Below are 26,377 nucleotides of genomic sequence, written 5' to 3'. Positions count from 1 at the left end.
AATGAGAGGCAGAGAGACCATCCACCCTACTATGCCACAAGTGAAGTATTTTAGCTAACCTCAAAAAGTAACAACTGAAAACTACAATAGTAAATCCTGATGTGACTAGTAGTATTTCAGCTCCATTTCAAATAGTAAGTAAAAATAAAACTATAAATACTGTTCCATACCTGATATATCCCTTTAAACATCAAACCTAATATGCCTCAAGAGAGGTGTTTTAGCTAAAGTAAAAAAGTAAAAACTACAACAATAAATTATTCACGATGGGACTAGTAGTATTTCAGCTGTAAGTAATAAGAAAACTATCAATACTGGTCCATACCTGATTTATCTCTTTCAACGTCAAGCTCAGTGTCGGCCACAGAAACGTTGTTGTCACTGGTGTCACTGTCGCGACGTTCACGACGGCCCTGCAGAGCGTAGGCCCGCTGAGGAGACAGCGTCCACTCACTGAGCGGGTCGTGAAGCAACACCTGGACGATGGTCATCAGGGACTCCTGGTTGCCTCGCATCACCTCCATCGTCTTCTCACAGCACCTGGTAATGTACAGTACAGGTGTATCTTATAGTTTAGGTAGTTGAATAGAGGATTTTCGGTAATAACTCTGTATGGGCTGTGGAAAAGTGACCTTTTCTTGCAAAACCTCTGCCAAACATTGGAGGCCAATCACTAGCCAGGGGTGTGTTGAAAATGTGGACGAGATTTGTTTTATTAATGTTAGAGATGCATATGTTCTGTATTTTTTTTAGGTTCCCAGAAATCGCAAGACTTGCCTTCCATTTTTATCATGTTTAAGAATGGCAAGTTGTGCAGGAAGGTTAATAATCATACACGGTAAATAATATTCATTGCATCTTCAATAGCAAATTGCACAGTTCAGGTACATGTACTTGTGAAAACTGGAATGTATCCATATCAACTAGGACATTCAGTGACTATACACAGGAAAAAAAGACCTGCTTATATTTCACCTGTCACAGTCGGTAATGCCATACAAACAGATTCAATTCCTTCATCAACATAATATTGAGGAAGAAAGGTAATTTGTAATGCAGAAACATACCACTTTCAAAATTCACTACCGTACTTTCCGGGTGACAAGGCGCTTCGTTATCTAAGACGCACCCCCTTCTTTTTAAAAAAAATTGTAATCCAGTCACCCATTGGACGCAGGGGGCCGATAGGGCGCACCAAAATGACCCAGTTTTTGCCATGAGAGGTGGTTCCCCTGTCATATCTGAGAGAGGAAACACTTCCTGCATCGGGGTCAGTGACCGGTCAGTGACCGACTTTAACTGAGTGAAAATATGTGTGCTCTGTGTGTGCGGCCAGATCAAAGGCATTGTGATAGCTGGGTGGCCTTGTTAAAAGACACGACCTTCTTCCCAGGGGTCAATGACCCAGTTTTTGCCATGAGAGGTGGTTCCCCTGTCATATCTGAGAGAGGAAACACTTCCTGCATCGGGGTCAGTGACCGTTCAGTGACCGAGTTTAACAGAGTGGAAATCTGTGTGTGCGGCCAGATCAAAGGCAGGGCAGTACCTAGTAGCTGAAACATGCATTATCACAAGTTGTTTGACTGGTACTCAAGCGGTCTCTTTGATTTTTTTTCGTATTTCATACACGGATTAGGCGCTTCGTTATACAAGACGCAGGGGTCGAACTCGAGGAAAAAAGTCGCGCCTTATGACCCGGAAAGTACGGTACTTTGATTTTGTAATTCTCGATTTCCTCATCCTTTTTTGCAGTAATTACTACAGTGGAACCCCCCTTTTAAGACCCCCTCCTCCAATTTAAGACCCCCTCCTCCAATTTAAGACTACCTCCATAGTAAGACCTAGTTTCTCAGACTCTGTTCATAACCTCTTTACATTTACCCCCATTTTAAGATCCCCTTCCTTTTTAATACCTGATTTTCTCGGACTTTTGGAGGTCTTAAAAGGGGGGTTTGACTGTATCTGGTCCAACATCCTTTTAGAACAAAGAAAGCTCACCTGCGGAAGACACCCTCCACACCTGTGACGCCCATGCCATCCACAATGTCTCTGGTCAAGCGGAACGGGACAGTCTCAGGTGTGGGCAAGATGTGACCTTGCTCAAAGGCAATTCCTGCAAATGTAAGAAATGCAGGTAATGTTTCATAACATTTTTCTTGATCGGGTAGTATCAAAGAATATTCTGTCTGATGTTGCGATATACACCACACACAAATTTCTTAACCAAGATAATCAAGTTTTCTTTAGGTATATTTGAGAAAAATCACTGAATGTGTGTGTGTATGTGTGTGTGTGTGTGTGTGTTCGTGCATGCGTGCATGTGTGCTTAAAGCTGTGGTCTATTTATGACTTTCCGGGGCTACGAGGTTAAAAAATAGGGATACAATCATGTACAGAATTCTGTACAGCAAACGCTACCCGAAACCCCACCTATACGGCGTGTATGACCTTGAGAGCTTCAGTCAACGCTTGAATTTTGCAGTGGTAACATCTGGTTTGCTCTCGCAGAGCTGAGCATATTTGTCAAGAAGGATCGAGCAGAAAAAATAAACGACTTGGCAGGGATTCGAACTCGAAGGCCTCGGGTCCTCGAAATGTCGGGGCCGATGTCTTAACCGCTAGGCCACTTCACCAGTGTTGTCAAAGATAAAAAAAATTGATAATTTTATATCATTCTACACTTGAATTACAATTCATGCGTTGCAAAAACGTCAAAATTGCCATTAAACTTTGCCTTTATTCGCAGTACATGTTTACACCGTCATGCTACACGACATCTCTCCCCTTTCACATCCGCCACTCTCAGTCACCCTAAGCATTCAAACGAGCACTTAAAATGCACCTCTTCAAGAAATACAACCCCTGATTTTGTTTTCTCAGTCCATCAGTAGGCTAAATGTAGTGTATTTGTTGTTTTAGTGATAATGTGATAATGTATATAAACATCTTGGGCTGTTTTCAGTATTGTTGATAACATGTTCTGTTTGATTAAGGGTATTCAGCTGGTATTTCCTTGTTTTCACTACCTATTTTATTCATGTTTTTATTACTTAGTTAGTGGAAGAATCTTTTGTAATGTATGTTTGATGGTGTATGCTTTTAATTAAGCGTTGCTGACTATGAATGTAGATGTAAATGCTTGTATAACTGTGTTTTAATTTTAAATGTGTCAAGCGCAAAGAGCATAATTGTAAAGTTATGATGTTGTGCTATATAAATGCTCATTTATTATTATTATTATTATTCGCGCCATGCAAATAGCTGCGATATCTCTATTTACAACATGCAACAAAAATGACAAGAACACTAATTGAATCTCTCCAAAGCTCTGTGCAGTTGAAAACAGACATCTAAGAAATAGTTATACATGTATTCACTTCTGAACAATGGGCGGATAGAGATATAAATCATGCTGCTTCAAGAATAACATAACATGAATTTATATCAATGTTTTTCCTTCTTTTTCTCAATTGGCACAGTAGCCTAGTGGTTAGGACATGAGACACGAAGTCTCGAAGTCGAGAGTTCGAATCTTCGCCGGGGCGTTTATTTTTTCCTCTTGATCTCCCTTGAAGATAAAATATGATCAGTCTTGAGAGAGCAAACCGGATGTTATCCCTGCAAAATTCAAGCGTTGACTGCAGCTCTCAAGATCATACACGCCGTATAGGTGGGGTTTCGGGTAGCGTTTGCTGTACAGAATTCTGTACATGATTGTATCCCTATTTTTCAACCTCGTAGCCCCGGAAAGCCATAAATAGACCACAGCTTTAAGCTTAAGGATATGTCAGGAGAATGTACAAGTCTCACCCAAGTCAATGTGGATGAGCTCTGCTGTGGCACAGTCAATCAGGATGTTCATCACATGACGGTCTCCGAGCCCCAGGATGTAGCCCACTGGAAAACAGTGCAACACACTGTATGTCTAAAAAAATATCCTTCTATCCTCTCTGTATGATGCAGTATTATTCTTTTATACCTCAGTTTGGAAAAAGAGAGAGGGAGGGATAGAGAAAAAAAAAAAAAATCCTACATTTCTGGCCATTCACTCCCTACAATTCTACCCCCCTCCCCCCGCCTGCCCCCCCCCCCCCCCATTTAATTCTACATATTTGAGACATTAAAGCTGACTTGACTTGACATGATCATACCGATGGAGTTTGTGGCCACACTGTGTGTGTAGGCCAAGCGACGCTGGAACCAATGGGCTGGGTCGGGGAAATTCTCCATGAAGAAGAATCGGAAGACAGGCTGGAATTGCTGACACGCCTCCATGTACACCTTGTACTTCGTCTCAGCGTTGGACACATTAGCTGCAGTCTGAAAACAATCAAAAATTTTAGTAGTAAATTTTCATTTGATTAATATACTTACCCAACTCACATATAGCAATTAACCCTAGTTCAGTGCTGGTTACGCTGTACGCGTCCCCTTGGTAACCAAGGGAGACCACTCTAAAAAAGAGAGTGACCTATCCCATAATGCCAGACTAACCACTAGCCTGACTTCCGTATGCGCGCGCATACACCGCCATCTTATCATTCCAAAACGAAGCCCAACTCACTTCTTTTTTAGACCCCCATACCACCACAGCGGGGAGGCGGGAGGGAATAAACGATGTGAGTTGGGTAAGTATATTAATCAAATGAAAATTTACTACTAAAATTTTTGATTAAATTACATATCTTACCCAACTCACATATAGCAGATTGCTATCATAGGAGGAGGGTACTCACCAAATCAATCCACAAGAAACTGCCCTGCAGCCACCAAAGAGGGCAAAGCAGAGTGGGAATCTAGTGGAATTATGATATTAGGACCTGTCCCGCGGCTACCATAACAGATAGCGCGGAACTGCCGTCCTGTCTCAAGACACCTCTGAGGAAGAAGTTTCTAAAAAACCACCTCAGACCGCCAGTAAGCCTACTCCAGTCTTCAGCCTAAAGGACCCGACCGGAGGACTATCAAAGAGGAGGCCCATGCCCTTGCCTCATATGTCCCAGCTACAGAGAGAGGCAAAACTGCCCTAACCTCCCCAGACTGTGTGTATCAGCAGGTAAACACCTGTCTGATCAACCTGCAGAATCGCTTGGTTCCAATTAATTTCACAATATCCTTACACCTTGCTGTGTTAAGTGATATCATAAAAGATTCTGGCCTCCTGAACCAAGCCAACATCTTGCAAGTATCCAGCCTACAGCTACAATGGCTGGCAGACCGAAAGATCTGAACTGCCGGGCACCAGATACGTCCCGTAGGAAAACATCTTAAAAGGCATTTCCTGATGCCTAGTAGACGTGTACTATAATAGCGGGTACCTAAAATATCCCGCAGTTAGAAACTCATGACTACGTTCTCGCACGTTCAATGAGCTGCGTTAAAGACTTATGCAAGCCTCTCAGATTTGAGAACAGGTAAATAAGAGGCCCACACTCTGACTTCTTGAGTCCGTGCTGCCTGAAGAAGGAGGACTGATTGCCCCCCCCCCTTTCTTGCCACCACTGCAGGCATGCCTAATCAACGTGGCAGACCATCTAGCTAAGGCTGACTTCACTAGGTCAATGCCTCCACTAGAGTTGATGGAAAAAATAAAAACCCTTGTTCTGATGATCTAAACGAATCAGAGCGAGTAAGAAAATATTCGACTTGAAATATTCAAAAGGCTAATTGGGCTCTAGCAGAGCCGAAATAAAGCAAAGAGGATGAATTGTATTATCAGAGCTGGTTCCTCAGGTTTCTGAATATTCGTCCGAAATACGAATAAAACCTAAGCACTATAGATCAGTCTTTCTCCAAAGAAATGTCTAAAGCAAAACCCGATAGAAAAACAAACTTACTCCCACTTCTCTCAGAAGCTACCAGAGTAAGTATGACCGCTTCCCGTGTTTAGATTAGTAAGGCTAATTTTGCCAGGGATTAAACAAACCGATCTCAAAAGCTCCAAAACTAGGAGCCAATCCCAAGTCGGGACTGGAGATCTGCTTTCGGCCAACCAAAAGGGAGGCTCCCCTAGTCACGCTGGCTACAAAGAGCCAACGAGAAAAACATTTTCAGCCCAGCCGGTTCAGTGCAACTGATATCGCGTAACGTCTCAAAACAGAGACATGGAAGAAAAATCGGAAAGCCAAAAATAGGAGGTTCGCCACCTGCAAAGAACGGAGAGAAGAGGAGTTCTTTCCGTTAATATTACGTCCTTCGTTCCAAGCCAGTCAATGTGATATGAGAACTAAGACGCTGACCCCTATGGGATCTCTAGACCAAAACCGGAGTTGAGGCAGAAGCCCCTGAGCGTCTCCATGACTCCCGAACAGTAGACACCCGTGTGGCTCAAGTGTAAACAACGAAGCCCTCTTGCCAGCCCTAAAGGGCTGGCAACCAAGAAGAATGGGCCCATAGTGTGCGACCCACAGGCCGCCCACAGAAAAATCAAGAGTATTATCCGGGAACGGGGAGACGAACATTTAGCAGAAGGTGATAGTACCGAGAGGCAAAAAACATCTATCAGCGGCTCCTCCAAGACCACCAGAAGGAGTAGAAGCGCATAGAGAGATAGAGTCCAATCCGTGTGGACCTACTCGGCCAACTGACTTAGAGAGTCTGCCAAGTCATAGAGCCTCTCCGGAAGGTACTTCACTGCTAATAAGAACTCGCATGCTCGAAGTGACCACAATAAGGAGCGAGATGCCCCCCTTTTGCTTATTGAGAAACAAGGCCACTGAGATGTTGTCTGACTGAAACAACATATGTTCTCCCCTGACAAGGGGAAAGAATTCCACGAGAGACAGAAGAACTGCTTCGCTGGTGGAGAGAGAACCAAAGAGAACACCTTCCATGAGCAATGGTGTGAGAATCCAATGATAGGTTATGTCTGTGAACCAGTAGAGAAAAGACACTAACCTGAACCAGCTCTTTGTTTGAATGCTAAGAAACGAACAAAATGTAGCCACTTCCAATCTATTTTGTGTCTCCAAATGTGGAAGTAAACATCAGCACAATCTTCGTAAAAGACCCAAGGAAGGACCTCAACAAAGTGATAGTCCTAATCCCCCTCCGGCCGCTGTGTAAAACACGAAGGCAGAAAGAAGAGTGAATCCAAGCACTCAGACTCCAGTTGACATAACTGTCAATAGTATGAATGAAAACGTGCTATTGTTTGCCCACTGAACCTGACCGCTAAGAAACCCCGAGGGGATAAAATGGTGGGTATTTGGCAACGCGACAAGCCGGAAAGAAGCTAACAGCCGAAGCTGAGAACAGCCAGCTTAGCGCTTTTCCTTGATAAGACAGACCGAGGGCTTTTCTTTGCTGTGAGCTTCCCTTTGATAGGGAAGAGACCACTTGCAAAGAAGAGGAAACGAAATAGAATCCTCGCGCAAGTGAGAGATTAAAGACCCCCAACAGAACAATACTGTCGGCCGAGGCCTTCTCCCAGGCGAACAGCCAAGCTAAATCCTTTATAAAAGTGTCCCGACAGAACACAAAGGAATCCCGTGAGTACGTAACCGCACAAGGGAAAGAACGAATCGAAGTCTTGTTTAAAGACGACAAACGAAAGAAGTGCGGCCACAATCTTCTACAGCCAGGGGAAAATTGTTCTTACAAACAGACAGTTTCCCCTTGCTATAAACATCCCAAAAAGGACGCCCGTCAACCCCAGGATACCCGGGGGTAGTTCCGTAGGCAGAACAAAAGAAAACCTTAAGTTCTTAGGCTTGGCGCTAACCGAGCCTACGAATCACGCCCAAAAGATGCCAGCAAAGGCAGAGGTGGGGCCAAAACATCGTTAGAGTACGCAGATTGTTCCTGAGGAGGAGCAAACACGCCAAAAAAGATGGAGAAGAAAAGGCATATGACGATGCTACCGCTAACCCTTTCGGGAAAATAGCGTGTAGCAACCCCTGCTGCCAGAGCCAAAAAGACGGCAGCTTAGCCGGAAGGCAAAAAAAGGTATCACCCTCTGCCACCGAAGCTTCATCTTCTATACCCTCATCATCCCGTTCAGTAGTATCCCAACGAACTTCGAAAGGATGAGAACCGGCAACCAAACCCGACAGGGCAACGCATGCCAAGAAGAGGGAAAGGCAGGGAAAAACCCCTGAAGCCGGAACTTCGTGAACGGATTCTCCATCCACTTGCCTCATCCCAGCTGAAAGACTGAAAGAGGAAGTGAACACAGCCTGTGTAACAGCAGAGGAACCGCAGTAACGGAACCTAAAGCCGAAGGCTGACGAGAGCCGACTACCAAACACCACAGTGTTAACGGCAGAAGCCACAGCCGCAAAAAGCGGAAGCGGAACCGGCCGTGGATTGCCGCCGTTTCAGTTGCAAGCACCACTGCGCTTGAACTTAGACGGCAACAGGAACCCGACGCCATCCGTCAAAGCGGAAGCACCATCGTCCAGACAGCCTTCATGCACCTAAGCACAATCCGGAAGTTGACCCCCTGCTTGACTGCCATAGTCAACCAGAGAGCCATCTTTACTGTCTTCTTCCTGCCCCCAGGGCAGAAGCGGCAGCCGCACAGACTGACCAACGTCCAACGACGCGGCAGAAAGCATCGACCTCCCGTACGTCCAGACAGCCTTCATGCACCTCAGCGCAATCCGGAAGTTGACCCCCTGCTTGACTGCCATAGTCAAACAGAGAGCCATCTTTACTGTCTTCTTCCTGCCCCCAGGGCGGAAGCGGAAGCCGCACAGACTGACCAACGTCCAACGACGCGGCAGAAAGCATCGACCTTCCGTACGCTCTACAGTGTCCCTACCCCCCCCTGACCGGCCGCTTAGCGGTCGATGGCCAGGCGGGGTATCAGAACTTTCACCCGTGAGCGCGATGCCCGTGGCTACTTTTGACTGTAGACGCGCTACACTTTCCCCGGAGAACCCGGGTACTCGTGTAGCAGACATACCTTGTGACAGCGAACCACCAGGTGACGGCACACCCAACAAACGTGGGATAATCTCGTCCCCATCCTGAACAGCGTGAACATCCGCTCTAGTCACCGTAGCGGAAGGGCCCGCCACAATCTTGGCCAAAGATGACGGTCCTGTCACCCCGGGAGGGAGTGCACGGAGTTCAGCTCGCGTAGACGAGATTTCTTCAGCCATCGAAGATACCTGTAAACTAAATGCAAGCAAAAGAGAGGCCACGTCCGCGGCCGCCAGACCAGAAAACAGCAGGAGCAGAAACCGCTTTAGCCGGCTTAGCAACATGAGCGGCCATAACCAAAGGCTACGCCGGCAAAATGGCCGCCGACAAAATGGCGGCAGAAGGCATGTCTAGCAAAACATCAATACATTAGCCTGAGTCAAGTTCCAACACCGCCGCGACGGTTTGTTTAGATTATCTAGGCGTCTTTTCGGAGGAGAGGACTCAGCAGAACCTGCTTAGAACTCTGCCCCTTCTTAACGTTATCAGCCATAGCAAGTAAGACTTTGTCAAAAAATTTCAGAAATAATTTCCGGAAAATTTCACAAGTCCAAAATGGCCAAACAACGCCTTTACACAAGTACAAAACAAAGAACGATCTCACCTCAATACAGTAGCAAGGTAAGACGACGAAAGAATACCAAGGAGAAGAAACCCGGTCCCACAGACCAAGCAACATCGGCTGAACAACAGCCAGAGCGTACGTAAATGCGACCAGCCAGTCTGACGCTGAGTTTTGGAATGATAAGATGGCGGTGTATGCGCGCGCATACGGAAGTCAGGCTAGTGGTTAGTCTGGCATTATGGGATAGGTCACTCTCTTTTTTAGAGTGGTCTCCCTTGGTTACCAAGGGGACGTGTACAGCGTAACCAGCACTGAACTAGGGTTAATTGCTATATGTGAGTTGGGTAAGATATGTAATTTAATCATAATTATTGACAGGCTGGAAATGCTGACAAGCCTCCATGTACATTTTGTACTTCGTCTCAGCGTTGGACACATTCGTTTCAGTCTGAAAACAGTCATAATTATTGACAGGCTGGAAATGCTGAATGATTTGAACTTTTGCAGAAATGTTTTATACATGCTGATACAGTGATATAGATGTTTTGTTAAAATGATACAAATGTTGACTTTGTGGGTACAGCAGTCCCTCTCATGAACGGACACCCTTGGGCCCTAGCAAAACTGTCCGTACATTGCAGGTGTCCGGTCACGGGAGGGGTGACCACACCACCCCCTCCCCCGGGCCATACACTCGACTCGCACAGAGACACACAAACAACAGGATTGAGTCTATGCTAATCACTTCTTGTGGCTACTAAACAATAACAATAAACTCCTAATACTTCTTTAAACGTTTTGTAAAAAGGATTTGTTTGAAAAGTGTTGAAAAGAAGAGATAAAATAAATCCTCAAGGCAGTGAACACACTCACCATGCGCTGACATACGAAAGCAGCCACACAAACACAGCACAGAGGAGCGTGTGCAGATGCTTTGCAAGAATAAGCTTGAAAACCAGTGTGAATAAATAGCAGCAGATAAAGCTGCATGTCATAATCATGTAATTTATTTTTTTCTTGTGTGGCATGGCAGTGACTTTTCACTCTTCAGTCGGAAATACACTGTACATAACACAGCTCCCACTCTCCCTCACTAATGCCTACCCCAAGCCGTGACAACTGATGCTTGGAAATTTTGTGGAAGAGTACACCTCTCTATTTCTCTACAATGCTCTTCCTGCTGACATGCAATGACACCGGACACCCCACAGAGTTTAGCCAGCTAACCCTCCACCCCCCCCCCCCCCACCCCACTTCCTCTCTCTCACTCCCTCCAGCCATGAACTGTTGGGGGCTGTGGCCAGAGAGGTGTCAGCTAATTGAGGCCAGCTGCACTGTTCACTCAGAGCAAAACCAGTTGACTGTGTCGTAACTTTTGACAAGGCAAGACAACTGAAGGGTTCATAGATTAGGCAACCGACTCACTGGTCAAGGCTGAGGAGAAACAAGAGTATCTTGTCAATGAAAGAGGTTACACACAGACACACGATGCTGAGAATTAACTGTGGCCGGTTTTTCACTCACTTTCGCTCAGGACCTTCATCGACTGTGGTTTCTGTTGTTTACGTCCAACAGACAAGAATAAAGAGCTCAGTGCAGTTTCATGTTGGCATCTTCGCATGTACTCTTCACTCCTGACCAAAACTACCCCACCTCCTGATGGGTACACGTGCACTCAAGTTATCAGTGACTGTCATCACGCCATTGCGGCTGTGATCTTCGTACCAAGAGCCGGACTGCTCTGTTATCGATTTTGTTGTGGTGAAAATTTGACGATGGTCTGTCCGTACATTGGAGGTATGACCTGCTGTTGGGACCGAAAATGAGTGTCCGCGTCCACGTTTTGCAGGTGTCCGTTTAAGGGGGGGCAAATATAGAAGGAAAACACTCCGTGCCGAGCAAATGTGTCCGTACATGTCAGGTGTCCGCTCACGCCGGGGGCCGTACATTGCAGGGCCTGCTGTACAACATTTCTGAGAACATTTGTATCTCTTAAACTTGTTTTGCTAATGCTTAGCCTGTGGATAAAAACATATATCAGCAAGTATAAAACAAAGGCCTAATTTCAAAACTGATACAAAATCTCACATGCATGTGTTTCCGGCACTCCATAAAGCTCCAGTCCTTGGGCCGGTAGCGACTGTGGGCCCCTGATCCCTTGGCACCAGGTGAACCCACCAGGTATTCACCGATGGGCTGAGTTCCCTCACACCACTCAAGCAGACCGCTGCGTCTCGACAGAGGTACAACCTGGGGCCAGAAAAGAATGCAATGATCGTGACCTTTCGAGACTGAGCAAGTAACGCCTAAGATAAGTCTTCATTTTTTCCGTGTTTTTTGTCTGTTTTGTTTCATTTTAAAGGCAAATAGGCTGAAGTACTGTGAACGGTTTGTATTGTCCTTTATTGAACGTACAACTTACCCCTCTTATTTTGTTTTTGTTTTCATTTATGTAATGGAAAGTATAAACTCATTGAACCTGCAGAAATCATCTCAAACAATCTCTGAACAATAGTGACTTGAAGTCCTCAGTTAGCAAGTGAACGAGAGAAGATCAAGATGGTTATGTAAAAAGAATGTCACTCATCTCAAAATCAATCAATCAATCAATCAATCAATCAATCATGCCCAAAGGAAACCACAACATGTTTTCCACGTCAAATATCAGAGTTACGTTTGCATTCAGAACACATGACAACAGTAAGGGCGAGTTATGTGGAGCAAGTTTCCTGGTACCTCGTACAGTAGGAAGCACTGAATTGACAAACAACTTCCATCAGTTAATCAATTGGTTGACTTATTTTAGAAGGTAATTTTCAAGTCTAAGTAAAGGTGTCATTTTCTGCTCTCAAGGCAAGAATCCCTCTAGCAGTATATACTGCTGGAAGCTTTACCTTGTATGTCCTGATGTGGAGTTGTCTGCTGCTGGCCGCAGGGTCACATGACAGCAGTTCGTTGACCAGGCTGAACACCTGCTGCATGATGGCGTCCTGTCGGATGTCGTCTCTGCCCTGCTCACAACACGTGCATCAAGGTAATGACACACTTTTAACCTTCTCTCACTGTAATAGACGATTTTTGGAATTTGTTTGTTTGTTTGTTTGCTTAACGCCCAGCCGACCACGAAGGGCCATATCAGGGCGGTGCTGCTTTGACATATAACGTGCGCCACACACAAGACAGAAGTCGCAGCACAGGCTTCATGTCTCACCCAGTCACATTATTCTGACACCGGACCAACCAGTCCTAGCACTAACCCCATAATGCCAGACGCTAGGCGGAGCAGCCACTAGATTGCCAATTTTAAAGTCTTAGGTATGACCCGGCTGGGGTTCGAACCCACGACCTCCCGATCACGGGGCGGACGCCTTACCACTAGGCCAACCATGCCGGTTATTTTTGGAATTAACTCCGTCGGGTTTGTATGGGTTGTGGAAGAGTGACCTTTTCTTGTCTTTTCGTGGACGGGAGCATGTGTTTCTGACACTCCCCTCGCTAGTGATTGGCCCCTCCAATGTTTGGCAGAGGATTTGCTAGAAAAAGTCACTCTCCTACAACACATACAACCCTGACCGAGTTATAGTCGGAATTCGTCTATTCATGTTTAGCTAACTACAGGTATATCTCAAAATCTTGCACAGGTTGTAAAACTCGAGCTGAGATATGGAATTTGTTGTAATTGTTTTTAATCTGAAGGAAAAAGAGATTTAACAATTGTAATATCTGAAGTGTAAAAGTCAACAAATGAGCGAGCCAACATTGACAGCTATGACAACAAACAGATACAGACACAGATTCATACAGTGAGAGGATATATGCATGTGCCCACACACGCACAAATGGTATCCAAGTGGGTGCACAAGCACAAATACTCTTCCACACACTTACACACAAACACACATATGCACGCAATGGTATCACACTCTTCCACACACTTACACACAAACACACATATGCACGCAATGGTATCACACTCTTCCACACACTTATGCATGTACACATGCATGTACACACACATGCACATGTACATACACACAATGGCTTCCTTGGCATATACACTCACTCTCCAGGATTTCGACACAGAAACGTGCTCTTTGCACACTCCATCATGTAAGTACAAAAATAATTCATCTCACCTCAACAAGAAAATAATGACAATAAATGAAAACTAGCGGACATAATACAGGATACCTTTCACAGATTTGAAAGAATGCTTTCACCAACCTTGACAAGTTGTCTCCTGTCCCGGCCATCAGAGCAGCGACAGGCGATGATCTTTGGCAAATTGACGCCCCCTGCCAGACGGAACGTCGGCTGAAAACCCACCACCCACACTATGTTGTCATAGGTGCAGCTGGGGTCCACCTGAAATACAATCCACCCAGTATGACAGAGAGAGTGACGAGGAAGAAGTCCTTAGTCAGCTGTACTACAGTGGAACCCCCCTTTTAAGACCCCCAAATTTAAGACCCCCCAATTTTTAAAAAAACCAATTCAAGACCCCCCAATTTAAGACTCCCTCTCTTTTAAGACCCTGTTTTCTAGGATTTTCTGTTCATAACACTTACAAATTAACACCCATTTTAAGACTCCCTCCTTAATAAGACCTGATCTTCTCAGGTTTTTGGAGGTCTTAAACAGGGGGTTCCACTGTAGTGATGAATGACTCATTTCAGGCATGACAGTCTGGATGGTAATTTGAAAAAAAGTTACACCTCTTTTCTGTCCTGAACTCTAGTTCTTGCAGGAGATGAGGAAGAAATAAGCTCTCATTTTTACCAATAACCAAGGTACCCTGATAAGGAAAGATGGAAGCACCTCCTACCTTGATTTCAAGCGAAGGAACAGCAACATTCTTCAGGTCTTTTATTGAAGTCAGCTGAAGCGTCTTTGGCAGGGGCACCGGTTCTTCAAAATGAAAGTTCTTGTATGAGTTTCCTCAACAGCAAAACATTGCACCTATAAAAGGATCAACCTGAGGTACTTGTAAAGCCTCAAATCAATTGGGTGAAGTCTACGTCACAAAGCTGGCTGCTCGAAGTTTTGGCAATAATTTTCAGTTTAAAGGTACTGAACTTGTCAAATCCAGGTGCACGGAGCCCCTGGGGCTTTTAGTCATACCTCAGGCAGCTATCCGTTAGAAGAACTACCAAGTTTCATTGACTTGCACCCAAAGAGTCAAGAACTGCGATTTTTTTACGAATTAATTTCGTACTCGGACCCGGCTGATCTTGACCTATTTTTGGATCTAAATTTAGATCAGGTAGATCACCACATCATGCACAAAAAGACACATCACTAGCAAACTATGTCAGACGTCATCATGAGTTTGTGTAAAACAAAATGGAGGCCGGAATCACTCAGTTGAATCGAACTCCGACCAAACACCACGTAATAACTAGGTTAATTTATGCACTCGCGTGAACAAGAAACTGTCGAGCTTCACAGATGTCGTCGTTGGGTAGTTTTTGGTTTGTTTTACTACCATAGGAGGATTTTTGAACTGTAAATGCACTCAGCTGCAACAAAAACGCAAAACGAAGGCTGTGAGCTGCACTGTGCCTTTAAAAGACTTTGCGAAGTTAACTTCGGGCTCAATGAAGGACCGCCTTAGCAATGAACTGTTCTGTCTATACTTACAAAACTCAGTTAAACAGTAAACAGTCAGGCATAAAACATGTTATGCAATGAGCTGGAATCAACATCCATATTGGCACAGGTACATCACTATAAACATACATGAACATGCATTTACACAGGAATGTAAGGCTTCTTTTTAAGCCTACTGTCTATATGATACTTACCGAGACAGTACTATTCTTGCACATTATCTATTATAGGCCGAAAAAATTGGACAAAACGCTGAGTGGGTACAATTATCTCCCATAACCATGCGCCACCGTGGATCCCAAGCACTGTCCGAGTGCTTCCCCCTTACAGGATGTAGGTGGCGCGTCCTCTTTCTTTATGAGCTGCAGACCCTCAAAAAGCCCATAACATATCAAGAGGGGAGGCGGGAGGGAAACTCTAATAGTACTGTCTCGGTAAGTATCATATAGACAGTAGGCTTAAAAAGAAGCCTTACAGTCAATATAACACTTACCTCGACAGTACTATTCTTGCACAGAATACCAGAGTGGTGTGAGGGTGATATGTAGAGTATTAAACTCCTTAATCAAAATCACTTAAATCCAAGGATTAAGATACCCAGGCAATTTTCGAACAGTACTACCGTAAAAGAAAATATACCCAAGAAACATACCCTAGACTGACGTGACCATGCTAGCAACCACTGCTGTGTGGTGAACTCAATGTCAAAGTCCAGGCCACTCAAAGCTTGAATACCACTGAGTCTACGGCAAGTGGCTAAAGCGATGAGGAACAATTAGTCTTAAAAATCAGCAACTTGATACTGATGCCTGCCAGGGGTTCAAACTCATTGCTACGCAGGAGTTTGAGGACCAGAAAGACATCCCCCTTGGGAAATGAAACCCGAGGTTTAGACACCGCTGCATTGCTAATACCCGAAAGGACATTAGCGATGAGGGAGGACCTGATCAAGTGTTCAGTTCTGCGACCAGTAGCGGCCGCAATCGTGGAAGCGATGGCAGATCTGTATCCAAGAAGAGTCTTAGAAGAAAGACTCTTCTTTTGATACACTTCCACCAGGAAGTTGGCCAAGTCCTGTGTTGAGGGATAAAGCGGCTTTATCCCCTTGGACAAGGCGAAGGTGGCCCAAGCTCTCCAGCGTAAGTCGTAGAGCTGATTAGTTGATCGCCTCTTAGCGTTCAAGGAAAACTCTACTGAACTCTTGTGCAATCCTAGTGCAAGCAGTTTGGAGCGCACAAGAGCCATGCGGTCAAGCACAGACTCTCTGGACGTGGATGAGGGAGGCATGATCGAGGCTGGAGCAGACCTCCCCCGTCCAGATCCAGAGGTAGAGGGTCTACGTGGGTGAGACCGCGAAGATCTGGAAACCACGGAGCTGTTGGCCAGTAAGGCGCGACCAAAATCAGTCTTGGTCGTTCCTGCAGATATTTTGCCAGCACCCTCGGAATCAGAGATGTCGGGGGATAGGCGTAAGCATCGAGGAGCCTCCACAAGAGAGTGAATGCGTCCAAGTGGAACGCATTCATGTCTCGAAAGGGGCTGACGTACCTGGGAAGCCGAGCGCTGAATCGAGTTACGAACAGATCGATCAGAGGACGGTCCCACCTTGCCCACAGACGCTGTAGAACGTTGTGAGCGATGGTCCATTCTGTGGAGAGAACCTGATCGCCCCGACTGAGAATGTCGGCCAGGGCGTTCAGTTTCCCCGGAACGAACTGGACTGACATCCGGACCTGATTGGTCTGGCACCAGAGCAGAATCTCCTCCGCCAACAGGGAGAGGGACCGAGAATTGGTGCCCCCCTGGTGGCGAAGGTAAGCTAAGCATGTGGTGTTGTTGTCCCCGTTGAAAATCAGAGGGGCCAAGGACAGGCCGAATGGGAGGGCCCGAAACTCGAACACCGTGCCCTCCCAAACGAACCGGAGCAGATGTCGGTACCCCGGGGCCACCAGGATGTGGAAGTAAGCATCCTGGAGGTCCCAGACATGGCCCAATCGTTTGGCCGGATGGCCAACCGGACCGACGAAGGGGTTTCCATCTTGAACTTGCACCTGTGAAGGTACAAGTTCAAGGTGGAGAGGTCCAACACCGGCCTGAACCGGCCGTCCTTTTTGGGGACGGTGAACAGGCGGGAGCAGAACCCCAGAGAAGGCTGAGAAAGGGGGTAGACCGCCTTCTTCTCGACCAACGAGTTCACCTCGTCCTGAAGAGCCTGCCATCTGGCAGGCTCTCGAGGAGGGGGGAACGTCCAAGGTAGAGCGGACAATGGAGGTTGTGACGACAGCGGTAGAGAAAACCCCGACCACACCACCCTCAAGAAAAACTGGTTGGAGACCAGTCTGCCCCACATGCCGCGGGCCCGAAAAAAGGGAACCGACGGACGAAAGAGGGGCAACTTGAGGGGGCGTCAACGTAGGGCCGGGACTCACTGAAAATTCTGCTGGCGGGCAGGCGCAGGCTTGCGACCACCCCCCCTGGTGGTGCTGCTTCCCCTTACCTGTCTGAGCACCCTTCGTCTTGCTTGGGAACGCAACAGGCGCCTAAGAGGAGGAAGAAGGAGGCAGTGAAACTGGCTTCTTCTTCTTCTTCTGAGGCTGGGAGCTGGAGGTGACTGTAGCACTTCTCTTACTCCCCGCCGCCGTCGCCGAAGCAGCGAGGCCAACCATCAGAGAATCAGTGTTCCTCTGGCGTGTGGACTCCACCACAGAACGAACAGTGTCCGGATGAAAGAGGGAAGAAGGCTGAGGAAACGTGTTCCTCAGACTCTTCCTCATATCCGGAGGCACTATAGAAGTAGGCAGAAAATGATCACGGAACAGGGCCAATAAAGTGGACCCGTGTTCCAATGGCCAATTCTGCCGCAGACGTCACGCACGATCGCACGGCATGCAAAGCCCGATCCACTCGAACCGTGTCAAGGACCCGAGTGGAATCGGACTCTGCCCGATCGGGAGGGTCCAACAGTGTGGACAGCGTGCTCATCCATGTCAAGGCCTGTGATTGGGCCTCGACTGTGGAAGAAACGGTGGCCTCAAGATTGTGGAACGAAGCAGAGCTCAGTTCCACCTTCTTGACCGAAGGCACCTCCCCAACGAACACATCACCGTCAGCCCCACCCTAAACACTCGAAGTCTGGAAAGGGAGAGTTCGAGAGTCAAAGGGAAAAGGGAGGGACGAAACAGATTGGACACGAGGAAACAGTGGAGGTGCGCCTCCCGAAGGAAAGCATGGCACTGAACCCGCGTCCTCCCGAGGAACATAGGTCGCGTTTGCACGTGAATCTGTACTCCTCAGGCGATGTGCTGCCGCTTCCACCGTGGCACTTAGACTAGGGTGGAACGCGAATTGCCGGCGGCCGGATCGTTCATAAAACGAGCCGCCGGCAGACGCGGCGTGAGCCTCCCGCGCCCGGGCCGAAGCGGACTCAAAGGACGAGAGGGCGTCTCAGGGAAGGACGTCCTGAAACTGTTCAAACGTCCTTCTAGCTGTGCGAGGACGAGCCTCCTGCCTCTCGTCCTCAGACCCCGGGTCCACGTCCTGTGTGTCAACACTAGACGACAGACGCTTAAGAGAGGCATCCGTGACGTCAAGACGCCGCGTGATGTCTGTCATGTACTGTTGGAAAGTACGAAGCATAGCTTCGGAAGTTCCATCAGAAACCGGCAAGGGTAGAGGTTCAGTGTTAACCTCAGGGCGACCCTGATCCTCCTCCCTATCGTCCTCCGACTCACTCTCCTCTTCACTTCCCGACAACTCCTCAAAAGCAGGAGTGTAGGGAGCTTGAGGGGGAAGAGCCGAAAGCGATGAAGCAGGCTGTGAAGAAACGCCCACAGAAGCAAGAGGCCGCGAAGACCCCTGCCCCAAAGACGAAACGTCTCCAGCAGCCGAAGGGGGAGAAAAACAACAACCCTGCGACTGTTGGGTCAGCCCAGCCAACGAACCCCCGCCATTTATAGACTGAACAGGAACCCATCGGGTCTGATCAGAAAAGAAATGGTCCGGTCCGGTCGGGGGTGCCGATCCGGTCCGGTAGGGTGGTCCGGTCCGGTGCCGTACCATCCGGAGGTCCCGTTCAGCACCGAACCATCGTACCCACAGAGGTGTTCGGGTGGTTAGGTCCGGACGTGGACATACCGTACCATCCGGACCCGTAGGTCCGGTGGTCCGGTATGGTCCGGTTCGGCGCCAGACCATCCAGACCAACAGAGGTGGTCGGGTGGTCCCGCACCGGACCATCCGGACCCGTAGGTCCGGACCCGTAGGTCCGGTACCATCCGGAGGTCCTGTTCGGCACCGAACCATCCGTACGCACAGAAGTGTTCGGGTGGCTCGGTCCGGGCGTGGACGTACCGTACCATCCGGACCCGTAGGTCCGGTTCGGTGCCAGACCATCCGGACCAACAGAGGTGGTCGGGTGGTCCGGACCGGTCCGGTAGGGTGGTCCGGTGTTCCGGTCCGGTGTTCCGGTCCGGTCCCGTACCATCCGGAGGTCCCGTTCGGTACCGAACCATCCGTACCCACAGAAGTGTTCGGGTGGCCCGGTCCGGACGTGGACACACCGTACCATCCGGACCCGTAAGTCCGGTATGGTCCGGTTCGGTGCCAGACCATCCGGACCAACAGAGGTGGTCGGGTGGTCCGGTCCGGACCGGACCACCGGTCCAGCACCGGACCATCCGGACCCGTAGGTCCGGTCCGGTCCCGCACCATCCGGAGGTCCCGTTCGGCACCGAACCACCCGTACCCACAGAAGTGTTCGGGTGGCTCGGTCCGGACGTGGACATACCGTACCATCCGGACCCGTAGGTCCGGTTCGGTGCCAGACCATCCGGACCAACAGAGGTGGTCGGGTGGTCCGGACCGATCCGGTAGGGTGGTCCGGTGTTCCGGTCCTGTGGTCCGGTCCCATACCATCCGGAGGTCCCGTACGGCACCGAACCATCCGTACCCACTGAAGTGTTCGGTCCGGACGTGGACCTACCGTACCATCCGGACCCGTAGGTCCGGTGGTCCGGTATGGTCCGGTTCGGTGACAGACCATCCGGACCAACAGAGGTGGTCGGGTGGTCCGGTACCGGACCATCCGAACCCGTAGATTCGGTCCGGTCCCGTACCATCCGGAGGTCCCGTTCGGTACCGAACCATCCGTACCCACAGAAGTGTTCGGGTGGCTCGGTCCGGACGTGGACATACCGTACCATCCGGACCCGTAGGTCCGGCATGGTCCGGTTCGGTGCCAGACCACCCGGACCAACAGAGGTGGTCGAGTGGTCCGGTCCTGACCGGACTACTGGTCCGGTACCGTACCCTCCGGACCCGTAGGTCCGGTGTGTTCCGGTTCGGTGCCAGACCACCCAGACCAACAGAGGTGGTCGGGTGGTCCGGTCCCGACCGAAACACTGGTCCCGTACCGTACCATCCGGACCCGTAGGTCCGGGGGGTCCGGCAAGGGCCAGAGGTACTGTCCCGCACCGGACCCTAAGGTCCGGTACGGTCCCGTACCATGGGTCCCGTCCGGACCAAACCCGGAGGTCAAGTCCAGTCGGGACCCGTGGGTCCGGTTCGATCCCGACCCGTAAGCCTGGAACGTTCCGGACCCTTGGTCCGGACCATCCGTCACCCGAACACCAGACGCTAAGGAATGGCGTGGGGTCAAGACGGTCCGGTCGGAGGTGTCGGTCTGAGCAACAGAAACAATGTTCCCGTCGCCCTGACCATTCGACAGAAGTACCACGTTCTGTCGAACACCTCCACGTCCAGTAACTAGTCGGCCGGAGCGTTTCAAGAGGGACAGCCACCAGTCACACGGACGTCAGAGGGAACCGTAGTAGCAGTGGTCGTAGGCACGAAGCCTGAAACCCCTGCCCCCACAGGACCGCCCTGAACGGGGTCAATTCGCATCCCAACCCCAGCGGGGAGGGAATTCAGAGACCCCGTCATCTCCTCCGATCTCCCCCCCCAGGAGGCCGAAACTACTGTCAAAACAGCAGCAGACGACCCAGCGAGGGAGTTCAGAGGAGGACCCGTGTCCCTCCTGGCTTCCACAGCGGTGGAAACCGAGGAGGGCACAGGAGAGGCACCGGAAAAGGAAGATTTTAATGCCAACTGCACCCGGTGTTCCCAGGCGGTCACCCATCCAAGTACTAACCGGGCCCGACGTTGCTTAACTTCGGTGGTCGGACGAGAACCGGTGTTTTCAACGTGGTATGGCCGTTGGCTGTCAAAACCTGAGTCTCTCCAGTAGCCCCTAGATCGGATTCACCAACCCCCAAAGAGGGTTGGGAATCGACCTGCCCCCGGATTCGAGCCAGGGGGGAGAAGGAAACCTTCCCCCCAGGCTTGAAACCGGGAGGAGCTGAAGCCTGAGACTGAGGGCCGGACAACGGCGTCGAAGGGGGGGAAGCCTGTTCCACTGAAGGAGAAGGAGAAAGAAGCTTTTTCTTTCCCCTCGACCTTCCCCGAACCTTCGACGGCGCAGCCCCGCCCGAAGTCCCAGGCTCAAGCCCAGCCTGTTTGAGCAAGCTCGCATTGAGCTTGCTCAAACAGGCTTTCTCCGCCCTCCCTCGCCGCAAACGCAAAGCGTTTGGGGAGGGAGAGTCGGAGCGCCGAAAGATCCCCTTCTCCGTGCGTAAAACATGACGCTGGGCGCCCGGAGAAGGGTTGCCCCCGGCAGACTCTGGTTCCGTAGAACCAGAGCCCAAAACAGGACGAGACATCCTACCTCGCCCTGTACGTACCCTTAAAGACCGAGAATTAACAAAATTCAAAGAAAATTTAGGTCAATACTCAAGTGAATGCGGCGAAACGAGAAGCAGACGACCGGTCACCACGAAGTAGGACGGGAGGCACGCCGAGTCCGCCACACAAAAACGGAGGCACAAGTTGAAGGAAACACAACGTAGCCTCAAGCCAGAAGTGGAATAACACACAATAATCCAACAGGTGATAGTCCACACAGAAAAGGAGCCTCTTAGTCCAAAATAATCCGGGAGCGTAGCAGAAACACAGCCGGTCTGACACGCGCGAAAAAAGAAAGAGGACGCGCCACCTACATCCTGTAAGGGGGAAGCACTCGGACAGTGCTTGGGATCCACGGTGGCGCATGGTTATGGGAGATAATTGTACCCACTCAGCGTTTTGTCCAATTTTTTCGGCCTATAATAGATAATGTGCAAGAATAGTACTGTCGAGGTAAGTGTTATATTGACAAATATCCTACACATCTCTGATTTAAACATACCATTCTCTACACCTGCGCACACAACTTACTATTCTCTCCACACACACACACATTTACAGACAGACACTGACATAAACAAACACACACACATTCACACACTCTGACACACATGCACGCGCACACACACACAAACACAACACCCATACCCCCCCCCCCCCCTCGAAATCAGTACACCGACCCACCCACACAGCCCCACACACAAACAGACACATATATACACACACACTACTCACTAATCTCTTTGCTATACTCCTGTACAGGCCAATTTGCCAGCTGGATGTAAGCAGTGGAGACCATCTCCATGTCTCTGACAATGTGCGCCACTTTGCTCTTGGACTTCAGTCCAGCTAGGAACTTCTGTGCTGCCTCCACTCTGTCCTGTTAGGAATGATATGATGTATGTATAGCATGACACTCACAGTCACACACCTAGACAACACTGTGAAGGTGTGTATATTACTGATCACACTGTATTGTAGATAAGACTAAACGGTAAAGTTGAATACACAGCACAAAGTAGAGACAGGAATGGCCAAATCTCAACATAACTCCCCAGCTGTGCGAAAAACTGTCACTAGCCCATAAGAAATGTCGCTGGCCCGGTACATACTGCAGCATTTATATTGCTTTCAACTCAATATTACAACCACAAATGCTACATTTGACAAGACTTTTTACTGGCCAGCCAGGCGAGTTGCCAGGCGGTTACTATTAGCCCGGCAGATGTTTTACTCGCACCTGGCGATCAGGCGGACAATTTGGCCATCCCTGAGAGACTACTGATAGTTCTAGACTGGACACTGTGGAAGCTGAATGCAGACTGCTGCAGAGACAGAGATAAAGCTGAGGCTGGCTGTGTGCATGGCCAGGCTATATGGATAATCATGACCAGTGGGCCTATATCATTACACTGTTCAGATAAACAGTAGATATAATCAGTTGCTTGAGCCTACAAAGATCACAAAAACAAAGGGAAGCAAACGTTCTAAATATAGATAACAACAGAGGGGTACACTCTAATGACTGGGTGTTGTTTTCTGCTGCACTTTAAATTCTGTGGAGTTTAATAGTTTCAATGTGCTAACAGGAAAATCAGAAGATGTCTAGATTTTGTGTCTTGCAGTTCCAGATGGGACAATAATTATACAGTGGAACCTGAGATGAAAGGACACTCTGGGAACCAGTGTCCATGTATTGCAGGTGTCCATTCATGACAGGTATTAGCTAAGTACAGTCGAACCTGGGGACTGACCAAAAGACCAACCCTATGGACCGACCAAAAGTGGTCATTATAGACAGATAATTGCTATGAAAAGGTGAACTATTTAAAAAAACTAAACTTATGCGGGATAATTTGGTGTGGTCATAATGAGCCACTGTTCCTTATTGGGCAAGTGTTCGTTATCGAGAGGTGTCCGCCAAGGCAGGTTTGAATAAATATCAGTCAAGGAACAACAGACAATCTCCTTTACTGTCAATCATTCCCTAATCAGAGCAGCCCCACATTAAAGGCAAACCATTGCACACACATTACATGTAGACAGTGGAACCCCCCTTTTAAGACCTCCAAAAATCTGCGAAAATCAAGTCTTAAAAGGGAGGGTGTCTTAAAATGGGGGTTAATTTACACAGGTTATGAACAAAACGTCTGAGAAAACAAAGTCTTAACAAGAAGGGCAAAGCCCATACGACTCACATGCTTGACCTTGACCTTTACATGACCTTCAGGGTCAAGGTCAAATAACTAAACCTAGCAATGACATCATACACTAAGAACTGCTTTACACATTTTTCCTACCAAAATACATGTGACCTTGACCCAAGGTCAAGGTCATCCAAGGTCATGCAACACAAAGCTGTTAATTCAAGACATAGGAAGTACAATGGTGCTTATTGGCTCTTTCTACCATGAGATATGGTCACTTTTAGTGGTTCACTACCTTATTTTGGTCACATTTCATAAGGGTCAAAGTGACCTTGACCTTGATCATATGTGACCAAATGTGTCTCATGATGAAAGCATAACATGTGCCCCACATAATTTTTAAGTTTGAAACAGTTATCTTCCATAGTTCAGGGTCAAGGTCACTTCAAAATATGTATACAATCCAACTTTGAAGAGCTCCTGTGACCTTGACCTTGAAGCAAGGTAAACCAAACTGGTATCAAAAGATGGGGCTTACTTTGCCCTATATATCATATATAGGTGAGGTATTCAATCTCAAAAACTTCAGAGAAAATGTGAAAAATGTGAAAAATAGCTGTTTTTTAGACAACATTTATGGCCCCTGCGACCTTGACCTTGAAGCAAGGTCAAGATGCTATGTATGTTTTTTGGGGCCTTGTCATCATACACCATCTTGCCAAATTTGGTACTGATAGACTGAATAGTGTCCACGAAATATCCAACGTTAAAGTTTTCCGGACGGACGGACGACTCGGGTGAGTACATAGACTCACTTTTGCTTCGCATGTGAGTCAAAAAGGAGGGAGTCTTGAATTAGGGGGGGGGGGGGGTGTCTTAAAAGGGGGGGTTACTCCGTACTGTACAAGTGTGCAAACCTCTGTTTCCATGTTGGCGTTCTTGCCAGTGGCCAGCTTGCCCCTTCGCTTGGAGGACTGACCCTGTGAGACCACCTCCTCGTCCTTGTTGGCGTGGGCCAGGGCCAGCAACACCCACAGCGTGTGGTGAGGGTGGTCCACTGCCGCTCTCTCCAGGATCTTGTTAAATACAAATTTGCAAACATTTTGTTTATCATTTCAGAACAGAATGGCTATTACTGCTTAGATGGCGGAGAAAAAATGGCCAAGCTAATAAAAAATCTGCAACACAAAAAAGAGTGCCTATGGGAGTTGAAGCCAACAAACTAAAAAACAGAGTATAGCTTTTTATTTGCAATGAATTATTTGCTAGCAGGACAATAATAACTTGGTTCTACATTTTTCTTATTTTTGAGCAACTGTTCCTTGTCGATACCTTCCCCTTTTTGATTCCCTGGAAACTTTACATCACATGACTGGGCATAAACAAAAACTTTATTTGAAGGCAAAATATCAAGTTGCTAGGGTCTGACCGACAAACCTCACCTTGTTTAGCGTTGGAAGAAACAGCCGGTTGTCCTTGACCTTGGTACTCATTCTGGCGGCTAGCTGATGCATCAGAGGCAGGAACTTGTAACTCTTCAGCTTCTGTGAGCACTTCTGCAAAACATACAAATTTAACTTGCTGAACACATTTTTTGTCAGGAATGATGGGAAAGATTGTTTTATTCTAGTTGTAAATGTATGCATCAAACTTGCAATACTTCAAATCCAAAAACAAAGAAACTGCCAACGTTCCAAATTTTATTTTGTCAATAACAAACGTTCCAACAACCTACCTTTCTTGTTTTTGGCTCACGTAAGTGTAGCCTATGCGATCGTAACTTTGTCTGTCTGTGCGTGCGTGCGTATGTGCGTATGTGCGTATGTGCGTGCGTGCGTGTGTATGTCTGTGGTAGAAACTCTAACATTTGAAGACGTCACATTACATTGACGTCACATTATGACGTAAGAGGGTTAGACGTCACGCGAAGGAAGTACTGAAAGTCTCGGTCATTATTATTTTGAGCGGGCCGAGACTAGTGTACATGCAGACAGACAGATCTAGATCTAGTGTCTCGCTTTCTTGCACAGTTTCACCTATGCTCTTTCTGTGTGTGTGTGTGTGTGTGTGTGCGTGTGTGTGTGTGTGTGTGTGTGTGTGTGTGTGTGTGTGTTTGTGTGTGTTTGTGTGTGTGTGTGTGTGTGTGTGTGTGACGGAGTGATTGAGTTTGTTTTACTGTTTGTCGATTTCTTACGTGAGCCTTGATGGCTTCGCCTCTTGTTTGATTTTGCAATACTTCAGCTTTTGTAAGCAATCCTGTGAAAGAAACAAACCTAGCTTCTAAGAGAAGGGGCAGACACTTAATTTTCCCTGATTTTTATCTGTCTTCTTCTTCTGTGTTTGTGGGCTGCAACTCCCAATGACACTCACATTTAGCACAAGAGGGTTT

At 48.0% G+C, this 26,377-nt stretch overlaps 1 protein-coding gene and 1 non-coding gene across 2 annotated transcripts in view; both read right to left on the bottom strand.

Moving 5' to 3' along the window:
* LOC138960913 (serine-protein kinase ATM-like) overlaps window positions 1-26,377 on the bottom strand; it is a 92,313-nt gene that overhangs the window by 1,897 nt on the left and 64,039 nt on the right. Inside the window, exons 45-55 of the mRNA XM_070332546.1 lie at window positions 25,431-25,544; window positions 24,906-25,064; window positions 22,577-22,721; window positions 14,319-14,401; window positions 13,718-13,858; window positions 12,388-12,504; window positions 11,582-11,743; window positions 4,152-4,320; window positions 3,811-3,897; window positions 1,999-2,113; window positions 326-540 (exon numbers count right to left, since the gene is read on the bottom strand). Coding sequence (XP_070188647.1) covers window positions 326-540; window positions 1,999-2,113; window positions 3,811-3,897; window positions 4,152-4,320; window positions 11,582-11,743; window positions 12,388-12,504; window positions 13,718-13,858; window positions 14,319-14,401; window positions 22,577-22,721; window positions 24,906-25,064; window positions 25,431-25,544 — 1,507 coding nt within the window. The remainder of the gene's footprint in view (window positions 1-325; window positions 541-1,998; window positions 2,114-3,810; window positions 3,898-4,151; window positions 4,321-11,581; window positions 11,744-12,387; window positions 12,505-13,717; window positions 13,859-14,318; window positions 14,402-22,576; window positions 22,722-24,905; window positions 25,065-25,430; window positions 25,545-26,377) is intronic.
* LOC138963333 (5S ribosomal RNA) lies at window positions 21,203-21,321 on the bottom strand. Its single transcript, XR_011454798.1, has one exon. It is a non-coding gene; the product is annotated as a 5S ribosomal RNA (ribosomal RNA).

The sequence above is a fragment of the Littorina saxatilis genome, linkage group LG3 (assembly GCF_037325665.1).
Source record: "Littorina saxatilis isolate snail1 linkage group LG3, US_GU_Lsax_2.0, whole genome shotgun sequence".
NCBI lineage: Eukaryota > Metazoa > Mollusca > Gastropoda > Littorinimorpha > Littorinidae > Littorina > Littorina saxatilis.
Note: the sequence above shows the minus strand (reverse complement) of the source record. Positions and strands in the feature narration are given on the sequence as shown.